The sequence below is a fragment of the Eubalaena glacialis genome, chromosome 18 (genome assembly GCF_028564815.1).
Source record: "Eubalaena glacialis isolate mEubGla1 chromosome 18, mEubGla1.1.hap2.+ XY, whole genome shotgun sequence".
NCBI lineage: Eukaryota > Metazoa > Chordata > Mammalia > Artiodactyla > Balaenidae > Eubalaena > Eubalaena glacialis.
Window position 1 is genome coordinate 173,866 of NC_083733.1, and position 28,000 is coordinate 201,865.

General features: G+C 62.6%; 2 protein-coding genes across 5 annotated transcripts; one reads left to right on the forward strand and one right to left on the reverse strand.

Annotated features, from left to right (window-relative positions):
- The first annotated feature begins 303 nt into the window (after positions 1–303).
- LOC133078244 (5-hydroxyisourate hydrolase-like) lies at positions 304–3,164 on the forward strand. Of its 2 annotated transcripts, XM_061173227.1 has the most exons (4): positions 304–513; positions 894–1,033; positions 2,297–2,432; positions 2,896–3,164. In XM_061173227.1, exons 1-4 carry the CDS (start codon positions 454–456, stop codon positions 2,983–2,985), a joined length of 426 nt encoding a protein of 141 aa, XP_061029210.1. In that variant the 5' UTR covers positions 304–453; the 3' UTR covers positions 2,986–3,164. The 2 variants fall into 2 exon arrangements, with proteins under 2 accessions (XP_061029210.1, XP_061029209.1); XM_061173226.1 differs by lacking the exon at positions 304–513 and having other exon boundaries at positions 701–1,033.
- Positions 1,955–27,999, reverse strand: GAS8 (growth arrest specific 8). Of its 3 annotated transcripts, XM_061173223.1 has the most exons (11): positions 27,920–27,999; positions 26,012–26,098; positions 23,842–24,039; positions 13,068–13,274; positions 11,468–11,522; positions 10,632–10,837; positions 9,940–10,107; positions 9,570–9,656; positions 7,576–7,785; positions 5,912–5,977; positions 1,955–3,587 (listed from the first exon to the last, which is right to left on the reverse strand). In XM_061173223.1, exons 1-11 carry the CDS (start codon positions 27,920–27,922, stop codon positions 3,438–3,440), a joined length of 1,437 nt encoding a protein of 478 aa, XP_061029206.1. In that variant the 5' UTR covers positions 27,923–27,999; the 3' UTR covers positions 1,955–3,437. The 3 variants fall into 3 exon arrangements, with proteins under 3 accessions (XP_061029206.1, XP_061029207.1, XP_061029208.1); XM_061173224.1 differs by lacking the exon at positions 5,912–5,977; XM_061173225.1 differs by lacking the exons at positions 10,632–10,837; positions 11,468–11,522 and having other exon boundaries at positions 2,748–3,587.
- Position 28,000: the final 1 nt, after the last annotated feature.

Consider the following 28,000-nt stretch of genomic DNA (forward strand, 5'->3'; position numbering starts at 1 on the left):
TCGTCAGGCTCGCCCTGCGGTGCCCAGCGGCCGAAGTGGACCTTGGCTGGACCTACCTGCCCCGCCAGAGCCCCACCCCCTCCCCGCGCCCCTCCCCGTCCGGTCCCGCCCAGCACTCCACCCCAACGTCCCTGAGCCCCACCCCTTGGGCCCCTCCAGCCCCCCCCCAGGGCCTCTCCACTTCCGGGCCGGGAGGAGCCTCCACGGCCCCGCAGGTCTGTGCACCTCGATCGCCCACCCCTCAGGGCACCCCTGGGCCCCTCCAGGTGGGCACCGAGGTGAGGCCGCTGCGAACCAGACCGGCCTCCCCCCTCCCTGTGGCTCCGCCCCGTGTTTGGTCAGACACGTGGCCCCCGGGGCCTGGGAGGTGCCCGGGGAAGGGCAAGGGCCCGGGGAGGTTCTGGGGGTGGCGGCGTGGTGTGGCCACCTCGCCAGCCCCCAGGCCGGCCCGGCATGAGCTCCGGGGTCGCCCTGCGGCTGCGGACACTCCAGCGACACCTGGGCTCCCCGGAGGTAGGGGGACAGGCCCGGACTCGGAGCCCCTGACCTCTCCTCCACCTGGGGCTGAGGGGACAGAGCTGGGCTCCGGGAGAAGAACCCCGTGTGGCCACCCACAGCCGGCACTGACTGAGGGAGAGGCCCCTGGGTGTGGAGACCCCTTCAGTGCTGGGGGGAGGGGGCTGCTGGGGGAGGAGGGGGACAGGTCAGCGACCTGCATGGCAGTGTGTCACCGCAGCCTGCGCGGGCTGCTCAGCAGTTCCACCCGCAGCTCCTCACCCAGGGCCCAGGGGCATTTTGGGACTTTGTCCCCCGGGGCTGTTTACACCAACTCCGCTGCCTCATACCGGCGGGCGCAGACACAAGGCAGCATCTCTGCCCCTCTCGTGGCCCAGGGCAGAGGTATGGAGCCGGGCAGCAGCCCGCTGACCACACACGTACTGGACACTGCCTCAGGGCTTCCGGCCCAGGGCCTCTGCCTCCGTCTGTCCAGGCTCGAGGACCGTGGCCAGCAGTGGACCGAGCTGAGGAAAAGGTAGGAGAGCGGGCTGGGGCAGGATTCGAGCCCAGACCACCTCCCCGCCCCACGCCAGGGCAAGGGGTGCAGGCCTGAAGGGGAGGGAGCAGGGCTCACCCCAGCCGGACGGTGTCCTACAGACCCTCAGGGCCGCTCTTTCCCCAGGCCGTAGAGTCCTGGTCAGGGCCGCAGAACGTGCTGGGCAGCTCACACCGCAAGTGCCCGCTGCAGGGGCAAGAGGGGTCTGTCTCTTCCTGCGGGCGGGGCCGGCTGAGGCCTAGGTGCAGCCTGAAAGGCCCGGTTGCCACTGCCTGCCGGGTGGCCTGTGCGGGGCAGCAGGCGAGCACTGGACGTTCTTTATACTCTCACTACGCCCTGTGTGCAGACACCGCAGGCACCCCTCTCCTAGACTGGGGGGCGAGGGGGGACGGCTGGGGCAGCAGCTCCTCCCACCACCTGGCAGCGTTACCCCTGCCCCAGGGCCAGGCTCTGCGGGGGGACGCCCAGCCCAGACTGGCAGGTGTCATGGGTCAGCCTGTGAGCAGTTTCCCCCGACCCTCCCGCGGGTGTGGGCTGATAGGCTGGACCCCAAAGGTTCCGGGCCTGAGGGTGTGGAGCCCTTCAGAAAAGCCGGGGGTCCAGGTCCCGCCTGAGCTTGGAGGAACACACGGAGTCCGGGGTGGGGGGGCCATACAGACCCACTCCCAGCCACCCCCTAAACTGCGCTGGTAAATGCCACCCTTTCTGATCACAGCACAGATGCTTGCGAGCACGGCTGGAGGTGACGGGGGCTCCTAGTGAGCAGAGGCCCTCAGAGCCGCCACTGGTGCAGCTGGAAACAGGCCACCATGCGGACGGCGATTTGGGTACAGTTACTGAACCAGAAAGCCACGCGCAGTATATTAAACAAAAAGTACACGTTATAAAACATTGTGACTAGTACAACCCGTTTTTAAAGTTTGTAAATAAGCATATTTATGCATAGAGAAAATCTGAAAAGTATACATGCCAGATACAAAGTGATTATTGCTCACGGGGCAGGTTGTGGGAATTTTCTCCCTTCTGCTTCTCTGTGATTTCTTAAACAGTGCGCAGTGTCCCTGGGCTGCTCCAGAGCCCCAGGTCCTGGAGGCTGTCCTGCTCCAGAGCCGCCCAGGCCTGCTCACCCGAGTCCCAGTCGGGCTGCGGGGACATCTGAGGCCGGTGGGCACGCAGCCCCGGGGGACCCAGGCCGGGGGCTCCTCAGCCCCCTCTGCAGTGCCCCCCCCTTCCTCTCCCCAGCTACACGGACCCTGACGGCCGCTGCCCTGGGCTCCTGCTGCCAGGCCAGATGAAGGCGGGCACCTACAAGCTGTCCTTCGACACTGAGGGCTACTGGCAGAAGAGGGGCCAGGAGAGCTTCTACCCGTACGTGGAGGTGAGGGCCAGACGGGTGGAGGCCCGTGACTCACTGTGACCCGCAGGCTGGCCCTGCTCCTCCCACCACCTCGCACCTGCTTCAGGCTCCCAGGAGAAAGGGGTGCCAGACTTGACCACATCACGCCCGTCCCTGCCCTGCTCCGGGGTCAGGCTGCCTCAGCCCCTGCGGACAGAGGGTCACCCGAGCCCCGTCCAGCTCACCGTCCCCCTTCAGTTGACCTGTTCGGGCGGGACCCCTTGGGAACCTGCAAGCCCAGGGCCCCTCAGATAGAGTGCTTTCTCTGGGGAGGACCCAGCCACACCCACCGCCCCCCCCCTCCCCGCTGGTCCTGGGGCTCCTGCCCCACAACTGCAGCCCCAGGGCCAGCCGTCTGGGCTGCTGAGTCCACGGCAGCACTGGGGCCAGGCTGAGTGCGCTCCATGCTGGCCCCTGGCTCTCCCGGTGTCCCCTCTGCCCGCAGGTCGTTTTCACCGTCACGAACGAGACCCACAGGTTCCACGTGCCGCTGCTGCTGAGCCCGTGGTCTTATACCACGTACCGAGGGAGCTAGCGGCTGACCGGCAGCCGGCCTGCGAGCCCGGACCCGTCACCACGGCAGGCTGAGCCGCCCCCAACCAGCAGGGCGGGCTTGTTGCTCACGGGCACCAGGCTCACACTTCCCGGGGACGTTCTGGCCCCGATTTCCCAGTGGCAGCTGTCATTCAGGCTTCAATAAAGTTGCTGCTGGCATCTGCGAGGTGGCTGCGGTCACTAGGCACGCTCGGCTGGAGCTGCCCAGCCTCAGGTGGGAAGGGGGCGGGCGTGCGCACAGAGCTGGTGGGCTCGGGGAAGGGGCCGGACGGCACCGTGGGCCCTGGGGGCGCCTCTCCACACAGCCACGCAACAGGACACGTAGCACTTGTGAAAACCTTCATTTGCTGACGACGCATGTCTACAGAACAAATACCTGCTGTCCTCGGTGCGTGAGGGGGGTGTCATCTGGGCAGTGGCCCCGGGCAGGGGCTACGTTGGGGTGCCCACGAGTCCTGCGGGGCCCTGGCCTAGCGTCTGCCCGATCACGGCCGTCTCCAGGGGCTTGAAGCCCACGTTGTCCAGGGGGACCCCAAAGGCCAGGAGCTTCGCCTCATAGGTACGCAGCAAGTCATTGTGGGCCTGTGGGGACACAGAGGCCTCAGGGGAGGGGTAGCCGGGGCTGACCCTCGCTCAGGCCCACCCAGCCCTGTGGAGAGCTAGCCTTCACCAGGTGCTCACTACACCAGACCCAGACCCTCACACGCTTATTTAAATTTGAGAATCTAATTGGCTTTACTCATGGCAGCATCCCATCTAGTAACCGGAAGGGTGCTCCGAGGAGCTGTACAAAATGGAGGCTTTTATGGGCACAGGAGGGTGGGACAAGGAAGTTAAAAGGGTGGGCACCTTCCCTTACGGGAGGCAGGGGGTCTTAGGCAGATCACCTCCCACTGCTGATGGGTTTAAATTTCCACTCTAGGGAGAGGCTAAAACTTCAATTAGATTAGGTATTAAGTCTTGGTAGGGTTCACATAAGTGACTCCGTTTAGGGCCCGTTGTTTCTTTTTAACAGTCCCCCCTTTTGATCAAACTCTTAGCCTGAGAGATATGATCAAAATTTTAAGGCATTAGTGCCGCTCACAGCTACCACCTGTATTATCTCAGCTTTTGCTGATTCTGTTTGGGTTTTTGTTTTTGTTTCCCTCAGTCTCTGGGATTCACAGGTCAAGACTTCGGGTTCACATTTTTTAAGTCCGTCATTCCCCACGTCTTTTTCAATATTCCAGTCTTAAGGAGATCATTTGCTTGGTGGTTAGTGGCTGCGAACATGCCTTTAAAGCTTTTGGGAAAACATAATGCACCAGGGGTATGATTATGATGATTAAAAGCAGGACAAACCCCAGTGTTTGGAGTCATCAAGACCAAACCAATCAAAGGCCCCATGGAAGGGGCCACCCTTTTAAGCCAAGTGACTTGCCCAGGGATCTTATGTAGCTGAGTTTCCACCTCCCCAGAAGAGTGGGTCCAGATGAGCAGGTGGTGATGGCCATGCACAGACACCTCCTGGCTCAGCTAGAAGACAACCAGAGGCTTTCCTTCTGTCGAGAACAACTCTGGCCCGAGTCTGAGGACTTTTATCGGGCACTACCCAACCACTTCATGTGCGGGACCTCGGTTAACCCACAGTGGAAGATGCCCCCACCATCCCTGTTTCACGGCTGGGGAGACTGAAGAGGGTGTGCACTCAGAGCAGGACTGTGGTTTGAGTTCCCGGTTCCCTGCAAGCATTTCTCACTCAGGCTCAGCATCCCTGCCTTGTCTACTGGCATCTATTCCCTTCCCCCATCCCAGGAATGCCGAGATCTGGGCAACAGCGCTGGCAGGGCCAACGCAGACAGGGTTTCTGTTCCCCCATCCTTTAAAAGCAGATGTTTTTAAAAGGGCACATTTCACCAGACGGTTGCAAGCGTTTGAAAAGCTGATGCATGTTACATGCTTAGAGCCTGGCCCGACTCAGAGCAAAAGCTCAAAGGGGCTCCTTGTCCTCAGCATCGCCAAGACAAGGTGCTGGGAGCTGAGAGTAAAGGGTGAGCCAGGGCCGGGCTCCAGGACGACTCAGGGGCTGGGCCCTGGCCCTCACCCATCTCTGGGGTTCAGCCCTCCCCACAAGCAGATGTGGGTTACGGAAATTCCCCCAAGAATGCATATAAGTATCAGGGGTTCCCAGAGCACCTGGGGAGGGCCCTATGGGCAGGGAAGGCCCAGGGGATTTGGTCACCACGGAGCCCGGTGCCCATGATGGGCACTGCCTGCATCCTGGGGCTCCACAGCCCAGGGCTCACATCTGAGTCACACTCGCGGGGTGCGCGCTCTCGGTCAGCGCGTCTGCAGGCAGCACTGTGTCTGCGTCCCCACGGGCCAAGCACTGACAGAGCTGCGGGCTCAGCCACAGAGCTGGGGACGCTGGGTGCAGGGCACAGACGGCACCAGGGTCAGGGCACTGCACTCCCCAGCTGCAGGAAGCCTCTGTGTGTGGCTTTCGCCAGACTCATAACGGACTCAGGAGAGATCAGACCCTAACTGCCCCTGCTTGGAAGACGTGGACGTTAACCTGAAGGAGCAGAGACCCCCCCGCCCCAAACTGCCCCAGAGGCCAGGCTAGCACCGTGGTGCCAGAGCAAGGGTCGGACAGGGACACAGGGACAGAGCCTGCTGGACAGGACACAAGACATGCACTGGGCAGGCCCCATCAGGGACACCAGGACAGCGTCGGAGCCATGCGGATGTGCTCCAGGCCACGTGCAGGCCAAGTGACCCTGGGCAGGCGCACATGGCCTCAGACTGTGTCAGCACCCAAAGGTAAAGATCAGGTGGGGTCCTGGGTGAGGAAGGGGCCTGAGGGAGGGGTGTGGAGCCCCGGGCACCTTGCAGAACATGGGGGAGGGGTGGGGGTCTCCTCGCACCTTGCAGACCCGGGCCAGCTCGCACTGTAAGTCCTTGATGGTGCTGTTCTTCGATTCCAGAACATCCTGAGGAAAGGAAGGTGTCAGGATGTCCACACGGGGAGCGGCTGATGTGGAAAGGTCTCCAAGGGAGACAGATCTGCGTCTCCATAAGGAAACTGCCCAGATGGTGAGAAGGGGCAGCCTGGCCTGCTTCTGGAGCCACCCCGGCTGCCAACCCCATCCCAGGGAAAACCTCCTCGATCCCCCCCACCTGCCCTGCCCTGCCCTGGCCCCCAGGCGCAGCCATGGTGACTGCCATGGACGGGCCTAGTTTTTATCCCCTCATCCTGGTCGCTGGCAGCACAGGGCCTGGCCCAGCTGCACGACCGGCTGTCCTTCCCAAGAGGAGAGCAGGAAAGCCCTCCTCCCCTTCGTGATTCACACACGAAAGGGACAGGAACAGAGGCGAGCCCCCAAACTCAGGACCATGGTGATGCCGGCCCAGACGAGGCCCCACCACGAGGCTGCGCTACCCCAGCCCCGAGAGCCTAGCCTGGGTAACTTGGGTCCTCCAGGCACTGCCACCCACTGAGCCAGGGCCATCGCTCCCCTGTGAGCAAACACCTGGTCTCAGCCAGAACCGTGGGCACGACATCACCTCGGACCCCAGCCCCCTCCTCCACTGGTGACGAGTCATCCTGTGTCAGCCCTGCCCACCCTCTCCTGCCCTCCTGTTGCCATCTGAGGCCTGTAACCCAGAAGATCTGCTTCTGTGTGAATGAAGAGCAGGGACGGACAGGCCCTCCAGCGTGGAAGGACCTTCCGTGGAGTCATGGAGGCCAGCTGTGGTCTGTGTCCGTCTCCTAGACCCCCAAGGAAACCGTACCTGGGGCCACCTCAGGCCTGGCGGCTACAGGTCACCCAACTGGCCAGGATCCCAGAGCCAGGTCACGCTTCCCTAGCAGCACCAAAGACCCCTTGTCCATCATCACCCGTGTTTTTCTGTGGCACGTCCCACCCAGGTCAGGGAGCAGAGGAGCAAGGCCAGTTCCAGGTAAGGTCACCGCCAGGGGCATCAGGGCTTCTGCTTGCTGAGCCAGCGGCAGTGGCAACCGCCGTCCTGAGTCCTCAGCTCACCCTGCTGGCTTGTGGGCACCGAGGCCTCGTCTGTCTTTTTACTGCTGTGCCCCATGCCCGGGACAGTCCCAGCACAGAGGAAAGCCACACACAACTGCAGACTCACGAGTGAACAGACGCTCCAGCCTCTGTTCAGATGTGACTCCCTCTGGGAAGCCTTCCCAGCAGCGATCACAAAGGCCACCACGGCCCTGCATTCCCCCTGCCACGGCCTCGACCAGCACATCTCAGTGTCCCAGGCGGACGGCGGCCGTGGCCTTGGCTGAGAGGCTAAGCTGGAATGGGCAGTGGACGCGGGCTCGAAGGTGACGGGAGGCTAAGGAGGGGCCGGGGCAGACCTCAGAGACGCTAGGGCAGAGCCCGGGAACCTGGGGAGCCCGATGGCACACACAGGCCTGGGCGCTCGGGCCCAGGAAACCACAGCCGCCCCTCCCCGAGGCGAACTGAGACTCTCCACTGAGGGACGGAGGCTGGGGCACAAGACAGGAGCCCCGACCGGAGCCCAGGCCGCCGGAAGCCCCTCCCCGGGAGCCCCCGGGACCGACCTCCAGCTTGCGGGACGCGAGGGTCAGGGCCGCAGGGTCCAGGCTGGAGGCCGCCAGCACCTCGTCGAACTGCACCTCCTTCTTCTCCACCGCGGCGGCCAGTGCCTGTACCTTGCGCTCCAAGACGAGGTTCTGGAAGCCCACCCTCTGCTGCACCTCCAGGACGGCTGCGGTGAACTTCCGGTACAGCTCGTCCCGCTCCTGCTGCACCTGCGGGATGCGCCCGGGCATCTCACTGGCAAGAAGGCCCTCCCGGCTCTGCCCCGGGGCCACGACGCACCACCTTCACCAGCGCCCGGCCACGGGCAGGTGGGTCTGCATCGTCTACACTGCCTGAGCCCCACTCTCTGTGACCGAATTAGAGGTGTGCGGCTGTCCACACCATGGGCGGCAGGAGGAAACACCTCTGGGAAGGTATCTCAGAAGACCACGGGGACCCTAGTACGAGCTGCACAGACCGCCAGAGGGGCTGGGGCCAGCGCTGCCCTGGGTCTGGGCAGCAGACTCGGGGCCACGTCCCTGATCATCCCCATGAGGTCCAGGGCCTCAGACTCAGCAGTGTTGGGGTGGGGGCCCCTTGGAGGTCCACTCCCTCTGCCGGCCCCAGACCCTGGAACACGGGCCTAGAGCGAGCCCTGGAGCCACCCGCCTGTCCACCAAGGACAGGGTCCTTTCCATCTCCTCTAACTGTTAACGGTGCACCATTAACAAATCAAGACTGAGTAGGGGTGTAGAACGGAAAAAGCAAACACTCCTCAACCCCACTTCCCAGAGGCCACCATCTGAGCATTTGCTGGGACTCCTTCCAGAATGTTCTGCACTGCCGTAAAAACACACATCACTGCTAGGAAGAGGAGAGGGCTGTGCTGAAACCCTGTAGCACCGTGTCTTTCTAACTACAGGATCGTATTCTCAAGATGCGCTTCAATCCAGACCCCGGCCCTCTGCTCTTTAAAACGTGACGAGTCTGGTTTCTTAGGGGTGCTGCCTGCCTCCCCTGCCGCAGACGACATGCAGACGGAAGAGAAGGTGGTAGAGTCCCCTCCCCACTCACGCCACCTTGCAGCGGGGACCCTCCCCTCAGCTGCCCTCAGCCTCCGGGACCCTCGGAGTCTCCTTGAGGGTGACTCTAGCTCTGACCGCTTACGGGATGTCCTTTCCACTGTCACAGTCTGCGGCGGTAGCTGTGCTAACGGCTCACACAGAGGGGGCGGCTCTGCCCTCGGCCAGGCCCCGGGCCAGACCCCGGGACCTGCAGGCAGGGAGGGCCATCTCTGCAGAAAAGCACGTGCAGTGAGACACCTGCCACCCAATCACGTCAGCGAAGACCTGGTGCCGGTGGAAGTGGCCCCTTGGGCACTGCGGGTGGGGTCGCAACTCTGAACATCCCTCCCGGCAGACTATCTGCACCCTGAACGTGAACCTTCTCGCCCAGCAGTTCCCCTGCTAGGAATCGACTTCCCTGAAAGGGATACACAGTTGCACAAAGACAAACTTAAAAGGATGCTTGTAACAGCAAAGGACTGAAACAGAGATTTCAAGTGTGACCCGATCGGAGAGACGGCACACAGGCTGAGACGAGAACACGGGCGCTCCAGACGCCCTCACTTCTGGGAAGCAGTGTCCCTACGCCGGGACACACAAGAGTCTGGGAGGAGAGTCAGGAAGCTCTGACCACTTGTGAGGACCAGCGCACAGCCCCAAGGCCCTCGTGTTTGCACCCACAGGCTTTCTTACAACGCACACATAAAGGTTTGGGACTTAGAAACACACACACAGATGAAAAAAGCCCTTCCTTCAAGGGGCCAGGCCACCTCCACGCTTCAGAGGAGAGCCCCAGGGGACGGCAGTGGGCACCACCCGCTCCCCACCAGGAACTGCCCTCTGAGACCCGGGCCGTCCACTGCGAGCCGCGGAGAACGGGGAGGGCAACAGGAGCTCCAGCTGCCGGAGCTGGGAGCCCAGCCCGGCCCCCAGGCGTCCCGGGAGCTCACCTTGGTGAAGCGCTGCTCCAGCACCTCGTGCTCCCACCGCAGGCTCTTCAGCTCCTTCTCGGTGACTTTCAGACGGGCTTTCGTGCACTGGAGAGAAAATGGGGGTGGGGGTGGCTCAGGCACCCGCACGATGCAGCTCCTGAGCAACAGCCAGGCCAGGTGAGCGTCAGGGGGAACCGGCTCCCAGACCTGAGGGGCTGAGCCGCCAGGGCAGCCCGCCGGGGCCACCCATCTCCCAGAACAGGTGCCAACCTCACGTGCCCCAGGGCCACCAGGCCCAGGAAGGAGGGGCTCAGCACCCCTGCCCTTCCTGCCCTTCCACGCCCAGGAGGAGGTGCCAGGGAGGGCCAGGAATTGGGCAGAAACCCACCAGCAGGATCTGCTTGTCCCTCTCGTAGCCCCCGAGCTGCTTCTGCATCTCACTCATCTCGTCCCGAGCCTCCTGCAGGGGGTCTGCCAGGCGCCTGTTCTGCGTGGACGCCTCCGTCACCTCCTTCTCCAGGAGCTCCTCCCTCTTCCGCATGCGCTCTATCTGCTCCTGTGGGCGCGAGGGGCGGGGGCATCAGGGGGCTCCTGTGGGCGCGAGGGGCGGGGCGTCGGCAGCCGGGACCAGGGGCTGCGGCGTGCAGGGAGCGGGGCGCGAGCTCTCCTGCCCACAGAGAATGGTCCTGCCGGCACCGTGAGGACCTACATCCGTTTCATGTGTAAACACACAGTATTTTTTCACAGTTTTAACTTATTCTGAATTTTCTACTAATTCAGCCTCCGTGCAAATTGAGAGATTACACTTTGCTCGTGACCCCCAGAGGACATCCTCCACGGCTGCCAGCACTTGGGGGACGATGACGCCCCTGTGGTTCCACCTGACCTTTGACATATCCCAGTGCACACAGGTGTATCACTTCCCTGCCACATGAGGGTTAGGGCAACAGCCAGACCGCAGCGACGGCTGTAGCGGGCAACACAACTTGTGAGCTTCGATCAAGGGCAGCAGAAGGGCAGGGTCAAATGTTTCTACAAGCAGGGGTGTCGGCCCAAGGGGGCTGGGCACCCCGGCGGCACCTTGAGGGAGTTGATGAGAGCCAGGTTGTTGAGGGTGATTTCGTTGTAATAGTTCCTGATGTCCGTGAAGGCCTCCTCGTGGCGCTGCATAAGCATGCTGATCTGGCCGTTCTTCCTCTCCTCCACCTCGTGGATCTCTGTCTTCCGGCGCAGGTCAAGCTCATCCCTAAGCATCCTGACCTTCTTATCGTACTTGGCCTCGATCTCTGAAAGGCAGCAGCACGCAGAGCGGCTGAGCAGAATGCTGGCCCTGTGGCTACGAGAAGAGATGGCAGCTGTGCCCAGGGCCGAGAACACCCACCAGGACGAAGGCCTCACCAACCAGCTCTGCGGACAGCAGGACGGGGCGGGGAGTTTCTCCTGCTCTGTGGCACCAGCACACACACCTGCCTGCCCTCCTTGCCCGTCGCAGGCATTGCTAATCAATCCCTGCCTCAGGGATCCCAAGAGCCGAGTGTCACCCAGTCCCAATGGGCTCTAACCACAGCCAGCCAGCCAGACTACGGGCTCTATTAGTAAACCAGACAGACTTCCGAGGCTGGAGCCTCCGCAGGCCGGGAGACCTGGACGCTGCCCACGAGGTTGGATAACTACCACCTGCTTCTAGGTGCCGCTTTGTGCCTGGGGGTATGGGCAGGTAGTGGGTGGTCCTCACAGCCTCCCACCTCTCGTGGAAATAGGGTGTTCTGGGATCCTGAATAGTCCACCAGCCTCGCTTTGCACGTCTGGGCTGTTTTAACTGGTTTATGTGCCCGGTCAGCAAGCGCTGTTGGGCAGTTCCTTCCTGACGGGAGGGGCTCTGGGGCCGTCTTACACGGAGCGCGGGAGACGCTGACCTCGCACCTGCCGCTCAAAGTCCTTGCGTATCTTGGTGATCTCCTCGGCGTGTTTCTGCAGAGGCGGAAGTGGCCGGTCACTGGAGGTCAGACGGGACGGGACAGACGCCGGCCCCTCAGCCCGGCCCCTCGCCTCACTGGCAAGGAAAGCCCGGCTGAGTAAACCTGTGCTGCGTCTGCTGGGCCCCCCACCTCCGAGCTCATGGACCCAGCCCGGAATAACAAGATTTGGTAAATTCCACGTTTGATAATGGACTTCCCTCAGCGCAGGTCACCTCGGAGCTGCAGAGAATGCTGACAGACATCCCGACCCCTGGCCGTGCCCAGCCCTTCCCGCCCTGCCCAGAGGCTGGACAGCAGGGGCCAGACCCACACAGAGCTGCCGGCTCCCCGCTGTCTGCTAACCTGCTTTGGCTTAGAACACCGTTACAAATTATTTTAATAGACAGTTATAAATTCTGAATAAAAAGTTTAAATTAGACTTTAGAGCAGTGTTTTCACTCAGAGCGGCACTCTGACCAGGTACCTACTCCACGCCCAGGCCTCGCGTAAGCAGAGAGCCCGCACCGCTGTACTTGTTGGAAGGCAGCCCACTCTGTGCTTCTGTCAGAAAGACCAGACCACCCTCAAGCGTCCAAGACTTCAGCACCCTCAAGCTTCACGGCAAAGTCTGCAGTGTTACTGATTTATTTCCAGATTCAGCTGAGGCCGGGCTGCCTCCAGACATACCCAGAGGCAAGTGCACTGACAAAGTCTTTCAACCCACAGCCAGGAACAACCTTTGAAAACCAAAGTTGGACATATCCTCCCTCTGCCCACGCCCTCCAGAGGTCCCCGACTCAGTCCTGTCCCCCAGACCCCTCATTCCTCACTCCTGGGGGCCGTGGCACTGGTCCATCCCCAGCCCTTCTCAGGGCCTGGTCTCCCCCAGCCCTGCCTTCCCCCCGCCCTTGCCCAGGTATCACCTTCTCAATGAATTCCCAGAATGCGTAGAAAAATGCAACCACCCTCGTTCCCAGCACCTTCCTGTAGCGCTAATGCCCGCAGACCTGCGACACAGGTTTGACAATTTATTTTGTCTTCTGTCTCGGGGGCAGCCTCTCCATTCTAGACCATCAGCCGCGCGTGGGCAGGCATTTTGTCAGCCCCATCCTCTGTGTCCCCAGAGATCAGAACCGGGCCCGGCGCTTAAGAAGGAATTCCAACCTCCACCTGGAACCCCGCAGCCTCCCTCAGAAAGGACCAAAGAGTCTCAAAGGTCAGCGAGGCACTTGAGAGCACAGCTCACAGGACAAACTGCTGTGGCTGCCGAAGGGCTGGAGGGCTGCTCGCTTCAGGGGCCGCGCACGCGTCTCTGGGGTCAGGGGTCAGCAGTATGCGGAGAGGGACCCTGGGCTGGATTTCCCTCGTGGGAAGCCAACCTGTTGCTCAAGCCTGAGACAGAATTCTGCGTCTGGACCCCAAACAGGGCTTGTTTGGCTGCATGCTACTGCTGTTGTTGTTTAATATTTAATTGCCAAAATGCAGGAGTTACTATACAGAAATATGAATTCCCAGTTCGACTGAATCCCGAGGCGTCCACAGCCAGCCCGGTACCTACCAGCCTTAGGTTCTTCACCGCCACCTCGCTGGCCAGCTCCTGCTCCTTCAGCCCCACCTTCAGCGCCCGCACGTCCCTGCACAGCCTCCCCTCCTGCACGCGGTGCTCCTTCTGCGCCAGCTTCATGACCACGGTGCCCTCCGCCTTCATCTCCATCACGCTGTTCTGATGCTCGTACAGCAAATGCTTCACCTTCTGCTTATAGACCTGCAGCCGGGGGAGCACCGCCGCTCACCGGCACGCACACGCCCACCGCACACACACCACCTGCACAGGCTCACCCGCACGCACACGCCCACCCGCACGCACCTGCTCACCCGCACGCACACCACCTGCACAGGCTCACCTGCACGCACATGCCCACCCGCACACACACCACCTGCACAGGCTCACCTGCACGCACACGCCCACCCGCACGCACCTGCTCACCCGCACGCACATGCCCACCCGCACACACACCACCTGCACAGGCTCACCCGCACGCACACGCCCACCCGCACGCACCTGCTCACCGGCACGCACACCACCTGCACAGGCTCACCCGCACGCACATGCCCACCCGCACGCACCTGCTCACCGGCACGCACACCACCTGCACAGGCTCACCCGCACGCACATGCCCACCCGCACGCACCTGCTCACCGGCACGCACACCACCTGCACAGGCTCACCCGCACGCACATGCCCACCCGCACGCACCTGCTCACCTGCACGCACATGCCCACCCGCACACACACCACCTGCACAGGCTCACCCGCACGCACATGCCCACCCGCACGCACCCGCTCACCCGCACGCACACGCCCACCGCACACACACCACCTGCACAGGCTCACCCGCACGCACATGCCCACCCGCACACACCCGCTCACCGGCACGCACACGCCCACCGCACACACACCACCTGCACAGGCTCACCCGCACGCACACGCCCACCCGCACGCACCCGCTCACATGCACGCACATGCCCACCCGCACGCACCTGCTCACCGGCACGCACATGCCCACCCGCACACACACCACCTGCACAGGCTCACCTGCACGCACATGCCCACCCGCACGCACCTGCTCACCCGCACGCACATGCCCACCCGCACACACCTGCTCACCTGCACGCACATGCCCACCCGCACGCACCTGCTCACCCGCACGCACACCACCTGCACAGGCTCACCTGCACGCACATGCCCACCCGCACACACACCACCTGCACAGGCTCACCTGCACGCACATGCCCACCCGCACACACACCACCTGCACAGGCTCACCCGCACGCACATGCCTACCCGCACACACCTGCTCACCTGCACACACACGCCCACCCGCACACACACCACCTGCACAGGCTCACCTGCACGCACATGCCCACCCGCACACACCCGCTCACCGGCACGCACATGCCCACCCGCACACACCTGCTCACCCGCACGCACATGCCCACCCGCACACACCTGCTCACCTGCACGCACATGCCCACCCGCACGCACCTGCTCACCTGCACGCACATGCCCACCCGCACGCACCTGCTCACCTGCACGCACATGCCCACCCGCACGCACCTGCTCACCTGCACGCACATGCCCACCCGCACACACACCACCTGCACAGGCTCACCTGCACGCACATGCCCACCCGCACACACCTGCTCACCCGCACGCACATGCCCACCCGCACACACACCATCTGCACAGGCTCACCTGCACGCACATGCCCACCCGCACACACCTGCTCACGTGCACGCACATGCCCACCCGCACGCACCTGCTCACCTGCACGCACATGCCCACCCGCACGCACCTGCTCACCTGCACGCACATGCCCACCCGCACACACACCATCTGCACAGGCTCACCTGCACGCACATGCCCACCCGCACACACACCATCTGCACAGGCTCACCTGCACGCACATGCCCACCCGCACACACACCATCTGCACAGGCTCACCTGCACGCACATGCCCACCCGCACACACCTGCTCACCTGCACGCACATGCCCACCCGCACACACACCATCTGCACAGGCTCACCTGCACGCACATGCCCACCCGCACACACCTGCTCACGTGCACGCACATGCCCACCCGCACGCACCTGCTCACCCGCACGCACATGCCCACCCGCACACACACCATCTGCACAGGCTCACCTGCACGCACATGCCCACCCACACACAGCCGCTCACGTGCACGCACATGCCCACCCGCACACACCCGCTCACCTGCACGCACATGCCCACCCGCACACACCCGCTCACCCGCACGCACATGCCCACCCGCACGCACACCACCTGCACAGGCTCACCTGCACGCACATGCCCACCCGCACACACCTGCTCACCCGCACGCACATGCCCACCCGCACACACACCACCTGCACAGGCTCACCTGCACGCACATGCCCACCCGCACACACCTGCTCACCTGCACGCACACGCCCACCCGCACACACACCACCTGCACAGGCTCACCTGCACGCACATGCCCACCCGCACACACCTGCTCACCTGCACGCACATGCCCACCCGCACGCACACCATCTGCACAGGCTCACCTGCACGCACATGCCCACCCGCACACACCTGCTCACGTGCACGCACATGCCCACCCGCACGCACCTGCTCACCCGCACGCACATGCCCACCCGCACACACACCATCTGCACAGGCTCACCTGCACGCACATGCCCACCCACACACAGCCGCTCACGTGCACGCACATGCCCACCCGCACACACCCGCTCACCTGCACGCACATGCCCACCCGCACACACCCGCTCACCCGCACGCACATGCCCACCCGCACGCACACCACCTGCACAGGCTCACCTGCACGCACATGCCCACCCGCACACACCCGCTCACCTGCACGCACATGCCCACCCGCACACACCCGCTCACCCGCACGCACATGCCCACCCGCACGCACACCACCTGCACAGGCTCACCTGCACGCACATGCCCACCCGCACACACCTGCTCACCCGCACGCACATGCCCACCCGCATACACACCACCTGCACAGGCTCACCTGCACGCACATGCCCACCCGCACACACCTGCTCACCTGCACGCACATGCCCACCCGCACACACACCACCTGCACAGGCTCACCTGCACGCACATGCCCACCCGCACACACCTGCTCACCCGCACGCACATGCCCACCCGCACACACCTGCTCACCTGCACGCACATGCCCACCCGCACACACACCACCTGCACAGGCTCACCTGCACGCACATGCCCACCCGCACACACCTGCTCACCCGCACGCACATGCCCACCCGCACACACACCATCTGCACAGGCTCACCTGCACGCACATGCCCACCCGCACACACCTGCTCACGTGCACGCACATGCCCACCCGCACGCACCTGCTCACCTGCACGCACATGCCCACCCGCACACACACCATCTGCACAGGCTCACCTGCACGCACATGCCCACCTGCACACACCTGCTCACCCGCACGCACATGCCCACCCGCACACACACCATCTGCACAGGCTCACCTGCACGCACATGCCCACCCGCACACACCTGCTCACGTGCACGCACATGCCCACCCGCACGCACCTGCTCACCTGCACGCACATGCCCACCCGCACACACACCATCTGCACAGGCTCACCTGCACGCACATGCCCACCCGCACACACACCATCTGCACAGGCTCACCTGCACGCACATGCCCACCTGCACACACCTGCTCACCCGCACGCACATGCCCACCCGCACACACACCATCTGCACAGGCTCACCTGCACGCACATGCCCACCCGCACACACCTGCTCACGTGCACGCACATGCCCACCCGCACGCACCTGCTCACCTGCACGCACATGCCCACCCGCACACACACCATCTGCACAGGCTCACCTGCACGCACATGCCCACCTACACACACCTGCTCACCTGCACGCACATGCCCACCCGCACACACACCATCTGCACAGGCTCACCTGCACGCACATGCCCACCCGCACACACCTGCTCACCTGCACGCACATGCCCACCCGCACGCACCTGCTCACCTGCACGCACATGCCCACCCGCACGCACCTGCTCACCTGCACGCACATGCCCACCCGCACGCACCTGCTCACCTGCACGCACATGCCCACCCGCACACACCTGCTCACGTGCACACACATGCCCACCCGCACACACACCACCTGCACAGGCTCACCCGCACGCACACGCCCACCCGCACGCACCCGCTCACCTGCACGCACATGCCCACCTGCACACACCTGCTCACCCGCACGCACATGCCCACCCGCACACACACCATCTGCACAGGCTCACCTGCACGCACATGCCCACCCACACACACCCGCTCACGTGCACGCACATGCCCACCCGCACACACCCGCTCACCTGCACGCACATGCCCACCCGCACACACCCGCTCACCTGCACGCACATGCCCACCCGCACACACCCGCTCACCTGCACGCACATGCCCACCCGCACACACCCGCTCACCCGCACGCACATGCCCACCCGCACGCACACCACCTGCACAGGCTCACCTGCACGCACATGCCCACCCGCACACACCTGCTCACCCGCACGCACATGCCCACCCGCACACACACCACCTGCACAGGCTCACCTGCACGCACATGCCCACCCGCACACACCTGCTCACCTGCACGCACATGCCCACCCGCACACACACCACCTGCACAGGCTCACCTGCACGCACATGCCCACCCGCACACACCTGCTCACCCGCACGCACATGCCCACCCGCACACACCTGCTCACCTGCACGCACATGCCCACCCGCACACACACCACCTGCACAGGCTCACCTGCACGCACATGCCCACCCGCACACACCTGCTCACCCGCACGCACATGCCCACCCGCACACACACCATCTGCACAGGCTCACCTGCACGCACATGCCCACCCGCACACACCTGCTCACGTGCACGCACATGCCCACCCGCACGCACCTGCTCACCTGCACGCACATGCCCACCCGCACGCACCTGCTCACCTGCACGCACATGCCCACCCGCACACACACCATCTGCACAGGCTCACCTGCACGCACATGCCCACCCGCACACACACCATCTGCACAGGCTCACCTGCACGCACATGCCCACCCGCACACACACCATCTGCACAGGCTCACCTGCACGCACATGCCCACCTGCACACACCTGCTCACCCGCACGCACATGCCCACCCGCACACACACCATCTGCACAGGCTCACCTGCACGCACATGCCCACCCGCACACACCTGCTCACGTGCACGCACATGCCCACCCGCACGCACCTGCTCACCTGCACGCACATGCCCACCCGCACACACACCATCTGCACAGGCTCACCTGCACGCACATGCCCACCTACACACACCTGCTCACCTGCACGCACATGCCCACCCGCACACACACCATCTGCACAGGCTCACCTGCACGCACATGCCCACCCGCACACACCTGCTCACCTGCACGCACATGCCCACCCGCACGCACCTGCTCACCTGCACGCACATGCCCACCCGCACGCACCTGCTCACCTGCACGCACATGCCCACCCGCACGCACCTGCTCACCTGCACGCACATGCCCACCCGCACACACCTGCTCACGTGCACACACATGCCCACCCGCACACACACCACCTGCACAGGCTCACCCGCACGCACACGCCCACCCGCACGCACCCGCTCACCTGCACGCACATGCCCACCTGCACACACCTGCTCACCCGCACGCACATGCCCACCCGCACACACACCATCTGCACAGGCTCACCTGCACGCACATGCCCACCCACACACACCCGCTCACGTGCACGCACATGCCCACCCGCACACACCCGCTCACCTGCACGCACATGCCCACCCGCACACACCCGCTCACCTGCACGCACATGCCCACCCGCACACACCCGCTCACCTGCACGCACATGCCCACCCGCACACACCCGCTCACCCGCACGCACATGCCCACCCGCACGCACACCACCTGCACAGGCTCACCTGCACGCACATGCCCACCCGCACACACCTGCTCACCCGCACGCACATGCCCACCCGCACACACACCACCTGCACAGGCTCACCTGCACGCACATGCCCACCCGCACACACCTGCTCACCTGCACGCACATGCCCACCCGCACACACACCACCTGCACAGGCTCACCTGCACGCACATGCCCACCCGCACACACCTGCTCACCCGCACGCACATGCCCACCCGCACACACCTGCTCACCTGCACGCACATGCCCACCCGCACACACACCACCTGCACAGGCTCACCTGCACGCACATGCCCACCCGCACACACCTGCTCACCCGCACGCACATGCCCACCCGCACACACACCATCTGCACAGGCTCACCTGCACGCACATGCCCACCCGCACACACCTGCTCACGTGCACGCACATGCCCACCCGCACGCACCTGCTCACCTGCACGCACATGCCCACCCGCACACACACCATCTGCACAGGCTCACCTGCACGCACATGCCCACCTACACACACCTGCTCACCTGCACGCACATGCCCACCCGCACACACACCATCTGCACAGGCTCACCTGCACGCACATGCCCACCCGCACACACCTGCTCACGTGCACGCACATGCCCACCCGCACGCACCTGCTCACCTGCACGCACATGCCCACCCGCACACACACCATCTGCACAGGCTCACCTGCACGCACATGCCCACCTGCACACACCTGCTCACCCGCACGCACATGCCCACCCGCACACACACCATCTGCACAGGCTCACCTGCACGCACATGCCCACCCGCACACACACCATCTGCACAGGCTCACCTGCACGCACATGCCCACCTGCACACACCTGCTCACCCGCACGCACATGCCCACCCGCACACACACCATCTGCACAGGCTCACCTGCACGCACATGCCCACCCGCACACACCTGCTCACGTGCACGCACATGCCCACCCGCACGCACCTGCTCACCTGCACGCACATGCCCACCCGCACACACACCATCTGCACAGGCTCACCTGCACGCACATGCCCACCTACACACACCTGCTCACCTGCACGCACATGCCCACCCGCACACACACCATCTGCACAGGCTCACCTGCACGCACATGCCCACCCGCACACACCTGCTCACCTGCACGCACATGCCCACCCGCACGCACCTGCTCACCTGCACGCACATGCCCACCCGCACGCACCTGCTCACCTGCACGCACATGCCCACCCGCACGCACCTGCTCACCTGCACGCACATGCCCACCCGCACACACCTGCTCACGTGCACACACATGCCCACCCGCACACACACCACCTGCACAGGCTCACCCGCACGCACACGCCCACCCGCACGCACCCGCTCACCTGCACGCACATGCCCACCTGCACACACCTGCTCACCCGCACGCACATGCCCACCCGCACACACACCATCTGCACAGGCTCACCTGCACGCACATGCCCACCCACACACACCCGCTCACGTGCACGCACATGCCCACCCGCACACACCCGCTCACCTGCACGCACATGCCCACCCGCACACACCCGCTCACCTGCACGCACATGCCCACCCGCACACACCCGCTCACCTGCACGCACATGCCCACCCGCACACACCCGCTCACCCGCACGCACATGCCCACCCGCACGCACACCACCTGCACAGGCTCACCTGCACGCACATGCCCACCCGCACACACCTGCTCACCCGCACGCACATGCCCACCCGCACACACACCACCTGCACAGGCTCACCTGCACGCACATGCCCACCCGCACACACCTGCTCACCTGCACGCACATGCCCACCCGCACACACACCACCTGCACAGGCTCACCTGCACGCACATGCCCACCCGCACACACCTGCTCACCCGCACGCACATGCCCACCCGCACACACCTGCTCACCTGCACGCACATGCCCACCCGCACACACACCACCTGCACAGGCTCACCTGCACGCACATGCCCACCCGCACACACCTGCTCACCCGCACGCACATGCCCACCCGCACACACACCATCTGCACAGGCTCACCTGCACGCACATGCCCACCCGCACACACCTGCTCACGTGCACGCACATGCCCACCCGCACGCACCTGCTCACCTGCACGCACATGCCCACCCGCACGCACCTGCTCACCTGCACGCACATGCCCACCCGCACACACACCATCTGCACAGGCTCACCTGCACGCACATGCCCACCCGCACACACACCATCTGCACAGGCTCACCTGCACGCACATGCCCACCCGCACACACACCATCTGCACAGGCTCACCTGCACGCACATGCCCACCTGCACACACCTGCTCACCCGCACGCACATGCCCACCCGCACACACACCATCTGCACAGGCTCACCTGCACGCACATGCCCACCCGCACACACCTGCTCACGTGCACGCACATGCCCACCCGCACGCACCTGCTCACCTGCACGCACATGCCCACCCGCACACACACCATCTGCACAGGCTCACCTGCACGCACATGCCCACCTACACACACCTGCTCACCTGCACGCACATGCCCACCCGCACACACACCATCTGCACAGGCTCACCTGCACGCACATGCCCACCCGCACACACCTGCTCACCTGCACGCACATGCCCACCCGCACGCACCTGCTCACCTGCACGCACATGCCCACCCGCACGCACCTGCTCACCTGCACGCACATGCCCACCCGCACGCACCTGCTCACCTGCACGCACATGCCCACCCGCACACACCTGCTCACGTGCACACACATGCCCACCCGCACACACACCACCTGCACAGGCTCACCCGCACGCACACGCCCACCCGCACGCACCCGCTCACCTGCACGCACATGCCCACCTGCACACACCTGCTCACCCGCACGCACATGCCCACCCGCACACACACCATCTGCACAGGCTCACCTGCACGCACATGCCCACCCACACACACCCGCTCACGTGCACGCACATGCCCACCCGCACACACCCGCTCACCTGCACGCACATGCCCACCCGCACACACCCGCTCACCTGCACGCACATGCCCACCCGCACACACCCGCTCACCTGCACGCACATGCCCACCCGCACACACCCGCTCACCCGCACGCACATGCCCACCCGCACGCACACCACCTGCACAGGCTCACCTGCACGCACATGCCCACCCGCACACACCTGCTCACCCGCACGCACATGCCCACCCGCACACACACCACCTGCACAGGCTCACCTGCACGCACATGCCCACCCGCACACACCTGCTCACCTGCACGCACATGCCCACCCGCACACACACCACCTGCACAGGCTCACCTGCACGCACATGCCCACCCGCACACACCTGCTCACCCGCACGCACATGCCCACCCGCACACACCTGCTCACCTGCACGCACATGCCCACCCGCACACACACCACCTGCACAGGCTCACCTGCACGCACATGCCCACCCGCACACACCTGCTCACCCGCACGCACATGCCCACCCGCACACACACCATCTGCACAGGCTCACCTGCACGCACATGCCCACCCGCACACACCTGCTCACGTGCACGCACATGCCCACCCGCACGCACCTGCTCACCTGCACGCACATGCCCACCCGCACACACACCATCTGCACAGGCTCACCTGCACGCACATGCCCACCTACACACACCTGCTCACCTGCACGCACATGCCCACCCGCACACACACCATCTGCACAGGCTCACCTGCACGCACATGCCCACCCGCACACACCTGCTCACGTGCACGCACATGCCCACCCGCACGCACCTGCTCACCTGCACGCACATGCCCACCCGCACACACACCATCTGCACAGGCTCACCTGCACGCACATGCCCACCTGCACACACCTGCTCACCCGCACGCACATGCCCACCCGCACACACACCATCTGCACAGGCTCACCTGCACGCACATGCCCACCCGCACACACCTGCTCACGTGCACGCACATGCCCACCCGCACGCACCTGCTCACCTGCACGCACATGCCCACCCGCACACACACCATCTGCACAGGCTCACCTGCACGCACATGCCCACCCGCACACACCTGCTCACCTGCACGCACATGCCCACCCGCACGCACCTGCTCACCTGCACGCACATGCCCACCCGCACGCACCTGCTCACCTGCACGCACATGCCCACCCGCACGCACCTGCTCACCTGCACGCACATGCCCACCCGCACGCACCTGCTCACCTGCACGCACATGCCCACCCGCACGCACCTGCTCACCTGCACGCACATGCCCACCCGCACACACCTGCTCACGTGCACACACATGCCCACCCGCACACACACCACCTGCACAGGCTCACCTGCACGCACATGCCCACCCGCACACACACCACCTGCACAGGCTCACCTGCATGCACATGCCCACCTGCACACACCTGCTCACCTGCACGCACATGCCCACCCGCACACACCTGCTCACCTGCACGCACATGCCCACCTGCACAGGCTCATCTGCACGCACATGCCCACCTGCACATACCTGCTCAGGCTCACCTGCACACACCTGCTCACGTGCACACACATGCCCACCTGCACACACCTGCTCACCTGCACACACATGCCCACCTGCACACACACAAAAAATACCCTCAGGTTCCCCACGTCAAGGACACAAAGGGCTGTGACTCCCAAAAGCAAGGCGAGACAATGCCCCTGGCCCCCGGTCCAGCTCCTCTGCCCATGTGGCAACTCCTACGGGGACAGGCCAGCCCCACTCACCTTGATCTCCACCTGGTGCCTCTCCTCAGCCTCCTCCATCTCCCGGTCTTTGTTCCTCAGTTCAGCCTTCTTCTCCTCCAGCTGCCTCCGCGTGATCTCCCAGAAAGTGTGGATCTTGTCCCGCTCCAGCTGGAAGTAGCTGCGCTCCTCCCGCTCACGGCTCAGCTCCTCCCGCACGCGGCCAATGTGCTCCTCCACCTGGCCGGCAGAACGGGGCCAGTGAGGCAGGCGGGGCGGGCGGGCCACCTGCCGCCAGGGGAGCGTGGACGGAGAAAGGCCAGGAAGAAAGAGGGAGGGGCCGCTCTCACCTCACAGTAAATCAGAGCTAAAAGTGAGAAGTTAAAGTAGGGGGCTGGGAAGGCTCGGGGACAGGGAACGTTCAGCAAACAGCAGAAATCTCTTGTGTATGGCCAAGGGTCATAAAATGATTATATCCTTTTATTCCTTCCTGGGGATTTACACTAAAGAAATTTCTCAAAAGAACACAGGAGCTTTCCACTTAAAGATATTAGCTACACAATTATTACAACAGCAAAATAATTAAAAAGGAAATGATCTAAGATGCTTTTAAGCAGGAGAATGGTTGGGAATTCCCTGGCGGTCCCGTGATAAGGACTTCGCACTCTCACTGCCGGGACACGGGTTCAATCCCTGGTCGGGGAACTAAGATCCCACAAGCCACGCAGCGCGGCCAATAAATAAATAAATAAATAGGAGAATGGTTGAGAAATTAGAGTATAACAGCTGGAAGGTTATATGGCCCAACAACACAAAGATATGAGAATGATGTAAATATGTTCACAAAACAATGCAAAATGTAAAAAACCTTTCACCTTTAAAGATATACGTTAAGCAAAAAATATACAAAACCAGTAGACCCAAAACAGTCAAGATGGTTTGGTCCAGAGCCAAATGCAAATCTGCAAATAGGTTAAAGAAAGAAAAAAAAAAAAAACAGGGCCACCAGGCCGGGGCGGGGCTGGGCTCCCCAGGAGGGAGGTCTACAGGGGGGTCTACTGTGTCAATCAGACAAAGGATCCAAACCAGGCTCCTCCAGACTCCGACTGGCTCACGCTGGACGTTCCATCACTCGATATCTAGATTTCTTATAAATATCTAGATTTCAAGCTTCTCTTCAAAAATCAGCAAACAGACAGCTCTGGAGCCCAGGGCCCACAGGTTAACATGCAGCGAACTGGCCGCAGCTGCCCTGAGTCTCTCACTCCTGCCTGGACCCTGGAAGCTTCCGAGGTGTCCATGCCTGGAACACCGGACAGCAAGGCTCTGCTCTGCAGACTGACCACTGCCGTGTCACAGTTCTGTCCCCACCGGACAGGAGGAAACGGAGAGCCAAGAAACAGCCTGACGGCTGGGGCAGCGCGGTGGGTAAGCCGTTCACGCGGCAGCCTGGGGACCTTTCCAAAGCACAACCTGACCCACCACCCTCTGCGGACACTGCCAACGGGCTCCCTGCCTGTGACACAAAGCCTCTCCACCACTGTTCAAGGGCCTCGGCCCAGCTCTCCAACTTCAGGTCTTACGCCTCTTTCAGTCACCTTTCATTTCCTTATCTCAAAACCATCAAAAGTAAGTAAGGGTCATTAACCCTCACAGGAGTGCATGTCAGATGCTCCCAGACCACACTTGCTCTCACAGTTTGCACATGTTACAGGTTTCAGGAGACTTGTAATTGAAATTGTAATTATATAACCATGTTCTCTAGCCCTTAAGTTCATCAAAATGAACAAGTGGCCAAAAATAATTCACAATGTTTAATGGTAAATAAAGTAAATGAGACTGCTATAGGTGTATGTACTATGATAACAGCTCTGTAAACATCAGGTGCCTAAAAAAGATAAGAATGAAAGAAAACACAGAAAACTTAAAACAGCTTTTATATCAGAAGGACATTTCCTTCCAAATTCCTACTACCCTATAAAAAAGTTCACCCATGTGCCTGTACCGCGTTGTTTTACAAACGTGCTGTGCTTGGGCGTGCAGGCGTGGGAGGGGCGTATCCTCGTGTGGGCAGGGCAGCAGGAGCCAGGCTGAGGGGAGGTGCACGTGGAAGCCGGGGCAGCGGTCTGAAAGAGGCTCCTAGAAGCGCGGAGTAGCAAACCCATCCCACCCCAACCCAGCGCCGGTCCGCGGCTCAGGCCAGCCCGCTCACCTGTTCCTTGCTCATGTCCTCCGGAGCGAGACCGTCAACAATCGGGGTACCTTTGGCTTTCCCTTTCTTCCCTTTCTTTTTGGGCGCCTTCGGTTGAAGAATAGATGGTTGGGTTAGAGCTCACCTTCTGGCTGGCTGATTCCCTCCCGGGGCCACTTGGGAGAGGAATTCCTGTTCTGGAACGTCCATCTGGCTGCCCACTGTCTCCTGCTCCCACCCAGACCACATCACTCTGCCCTAAGGTTTCCCACCATTAACCACAGGCACATTCTGTTGACACCTTTGGAGCAGCAAGGAGAAATCTGCCTTCTCAGAAGAGAATATTGTTTTCCCTCAGAAAGGAAGGGAGGGAAACTTGTTCTTAGTATATAGCAGAGACCTCCTTGGTGTGGATGCAAAGTCTACTCGGCCTCAAAAAGGAAGATTCCGCAGTACCACACTGTCAAACGTTACCACACTGGTTATAATGCTTGGCAAGCACCATAAGGAAACCTGCAATAAATTGTTCAGTGAGTGTAGGGAGAGGTGCCTCACAGCAACAATCAAAGCTGGCAAGATGAGGGTTCCTTCCTTCAAAACACAAAACCTCAGAGAACCCTGATGGAGGGAGCCGGACCAGACCGTGGCACTCACTGTGGGCTCTGTCAATGGGGCGAGGCCGCTTTTAACAACTTCAACAAGGTGCCAGAGGAGACCTTCCACCCTCACTCCCTTCCCGAGGGCCACTCAGCAGACGGCGAATTTCCTTATCCTTCTGCCTTTACTTCTCCCGAGTTTATGTGGCCCATGCTTGTGTGTGTGTGTGTGTGTGTGTGTGTGTGTGTGTGTACGCGCATCTACGTGACTCTGTAACATTTTCACTACAAAAAAAGTTTTTGTGGAAATCTTACAAAACGTAAAGAAAAAAGGAAAATCACCCTATACTCCCACAAGCTAGTAAAAGTAGATGTATTTTGGTGGTCTTTTTCCAGTTGACTTTCAAAAGACCCATCCACGGAAATCTTCACTCCTAATACAATGCCCTCTTTCCAATCCCTCTACTCCAATAAGTCCACCCCATCAGAAGAGCCTGAAGGTTTGTCACCACCCAGCATCAGGGACAGTCAGCCAGCGGCCGCCGCCTGGTAGAGCCCCTGGGGCTCCCGCACACAGAGGCATCGTCCCTGCCTCCCACAGCTGATGGCCACCCTGCCTGGAAACTGAGTTACCGACAACCCCTACATCATGGCGGGGGTGGGGTGGCGCAGCTGTGAGCCCTACCACAGAGAGGGGTGGGGATGGAGAGCCCCAGAGGCAGCAAGCTCCCGCCTTGCTCTGCTCAGTACCGGCCTCACTCCTCGCGGGCTCTCCAAGGAAACAGCAGTTCCTCTACCCTGAAGCTCTGCCCCGAAGGACTCCACGGGCACTGGACCCGCTGTCAGGACCCTCCGGTGTAGAGGGTCCTCTCACCACCCTGGTATGCCCCGGGCTCTCGACCCCAGAGACTGGAGGACCTGTGTGTCCCAGGACCCTGCCAGGTGAGACCCTAGGTCCCAAGGATGTCATCAATGAGCCTTCCATCCCAGGTAGGAAAGCCCCTCGACCCAAGTTCTCTGTTCTGGACGCCGTGCACACCGGGCCCTGGATCTGGGGGGGCGGGGGAGGCGGGTGCTCTCTGACCACCCACCCCTGTGAGCACAGGATCCTGGAGAGCCCAGATCTCTCAGCTCCAGGTGCGTGCGGGGTCCGGGGTCCAGGGCCCGCAGCACCCTGGGCCCTCCCCGCGAGGACTCCACGAGAGCGCCAAGCCCTCAGTTCCGGGACCCCAGAGCTCCAGGCCTCCCGTCCCGGGGTCTCCCTGGGCGCAGGGCAGGCCCCCGAGCCCCAGGCACCCGGCGCGGACCCTACCAGACCCCCACCCCTCCTCACCATGGCTCCGGAGTCCCGCCGGCCGCGACCCGCAGACCAACGCGCCAACACAGCACAGGCTGCGCGGTCTCCAGGCAACCG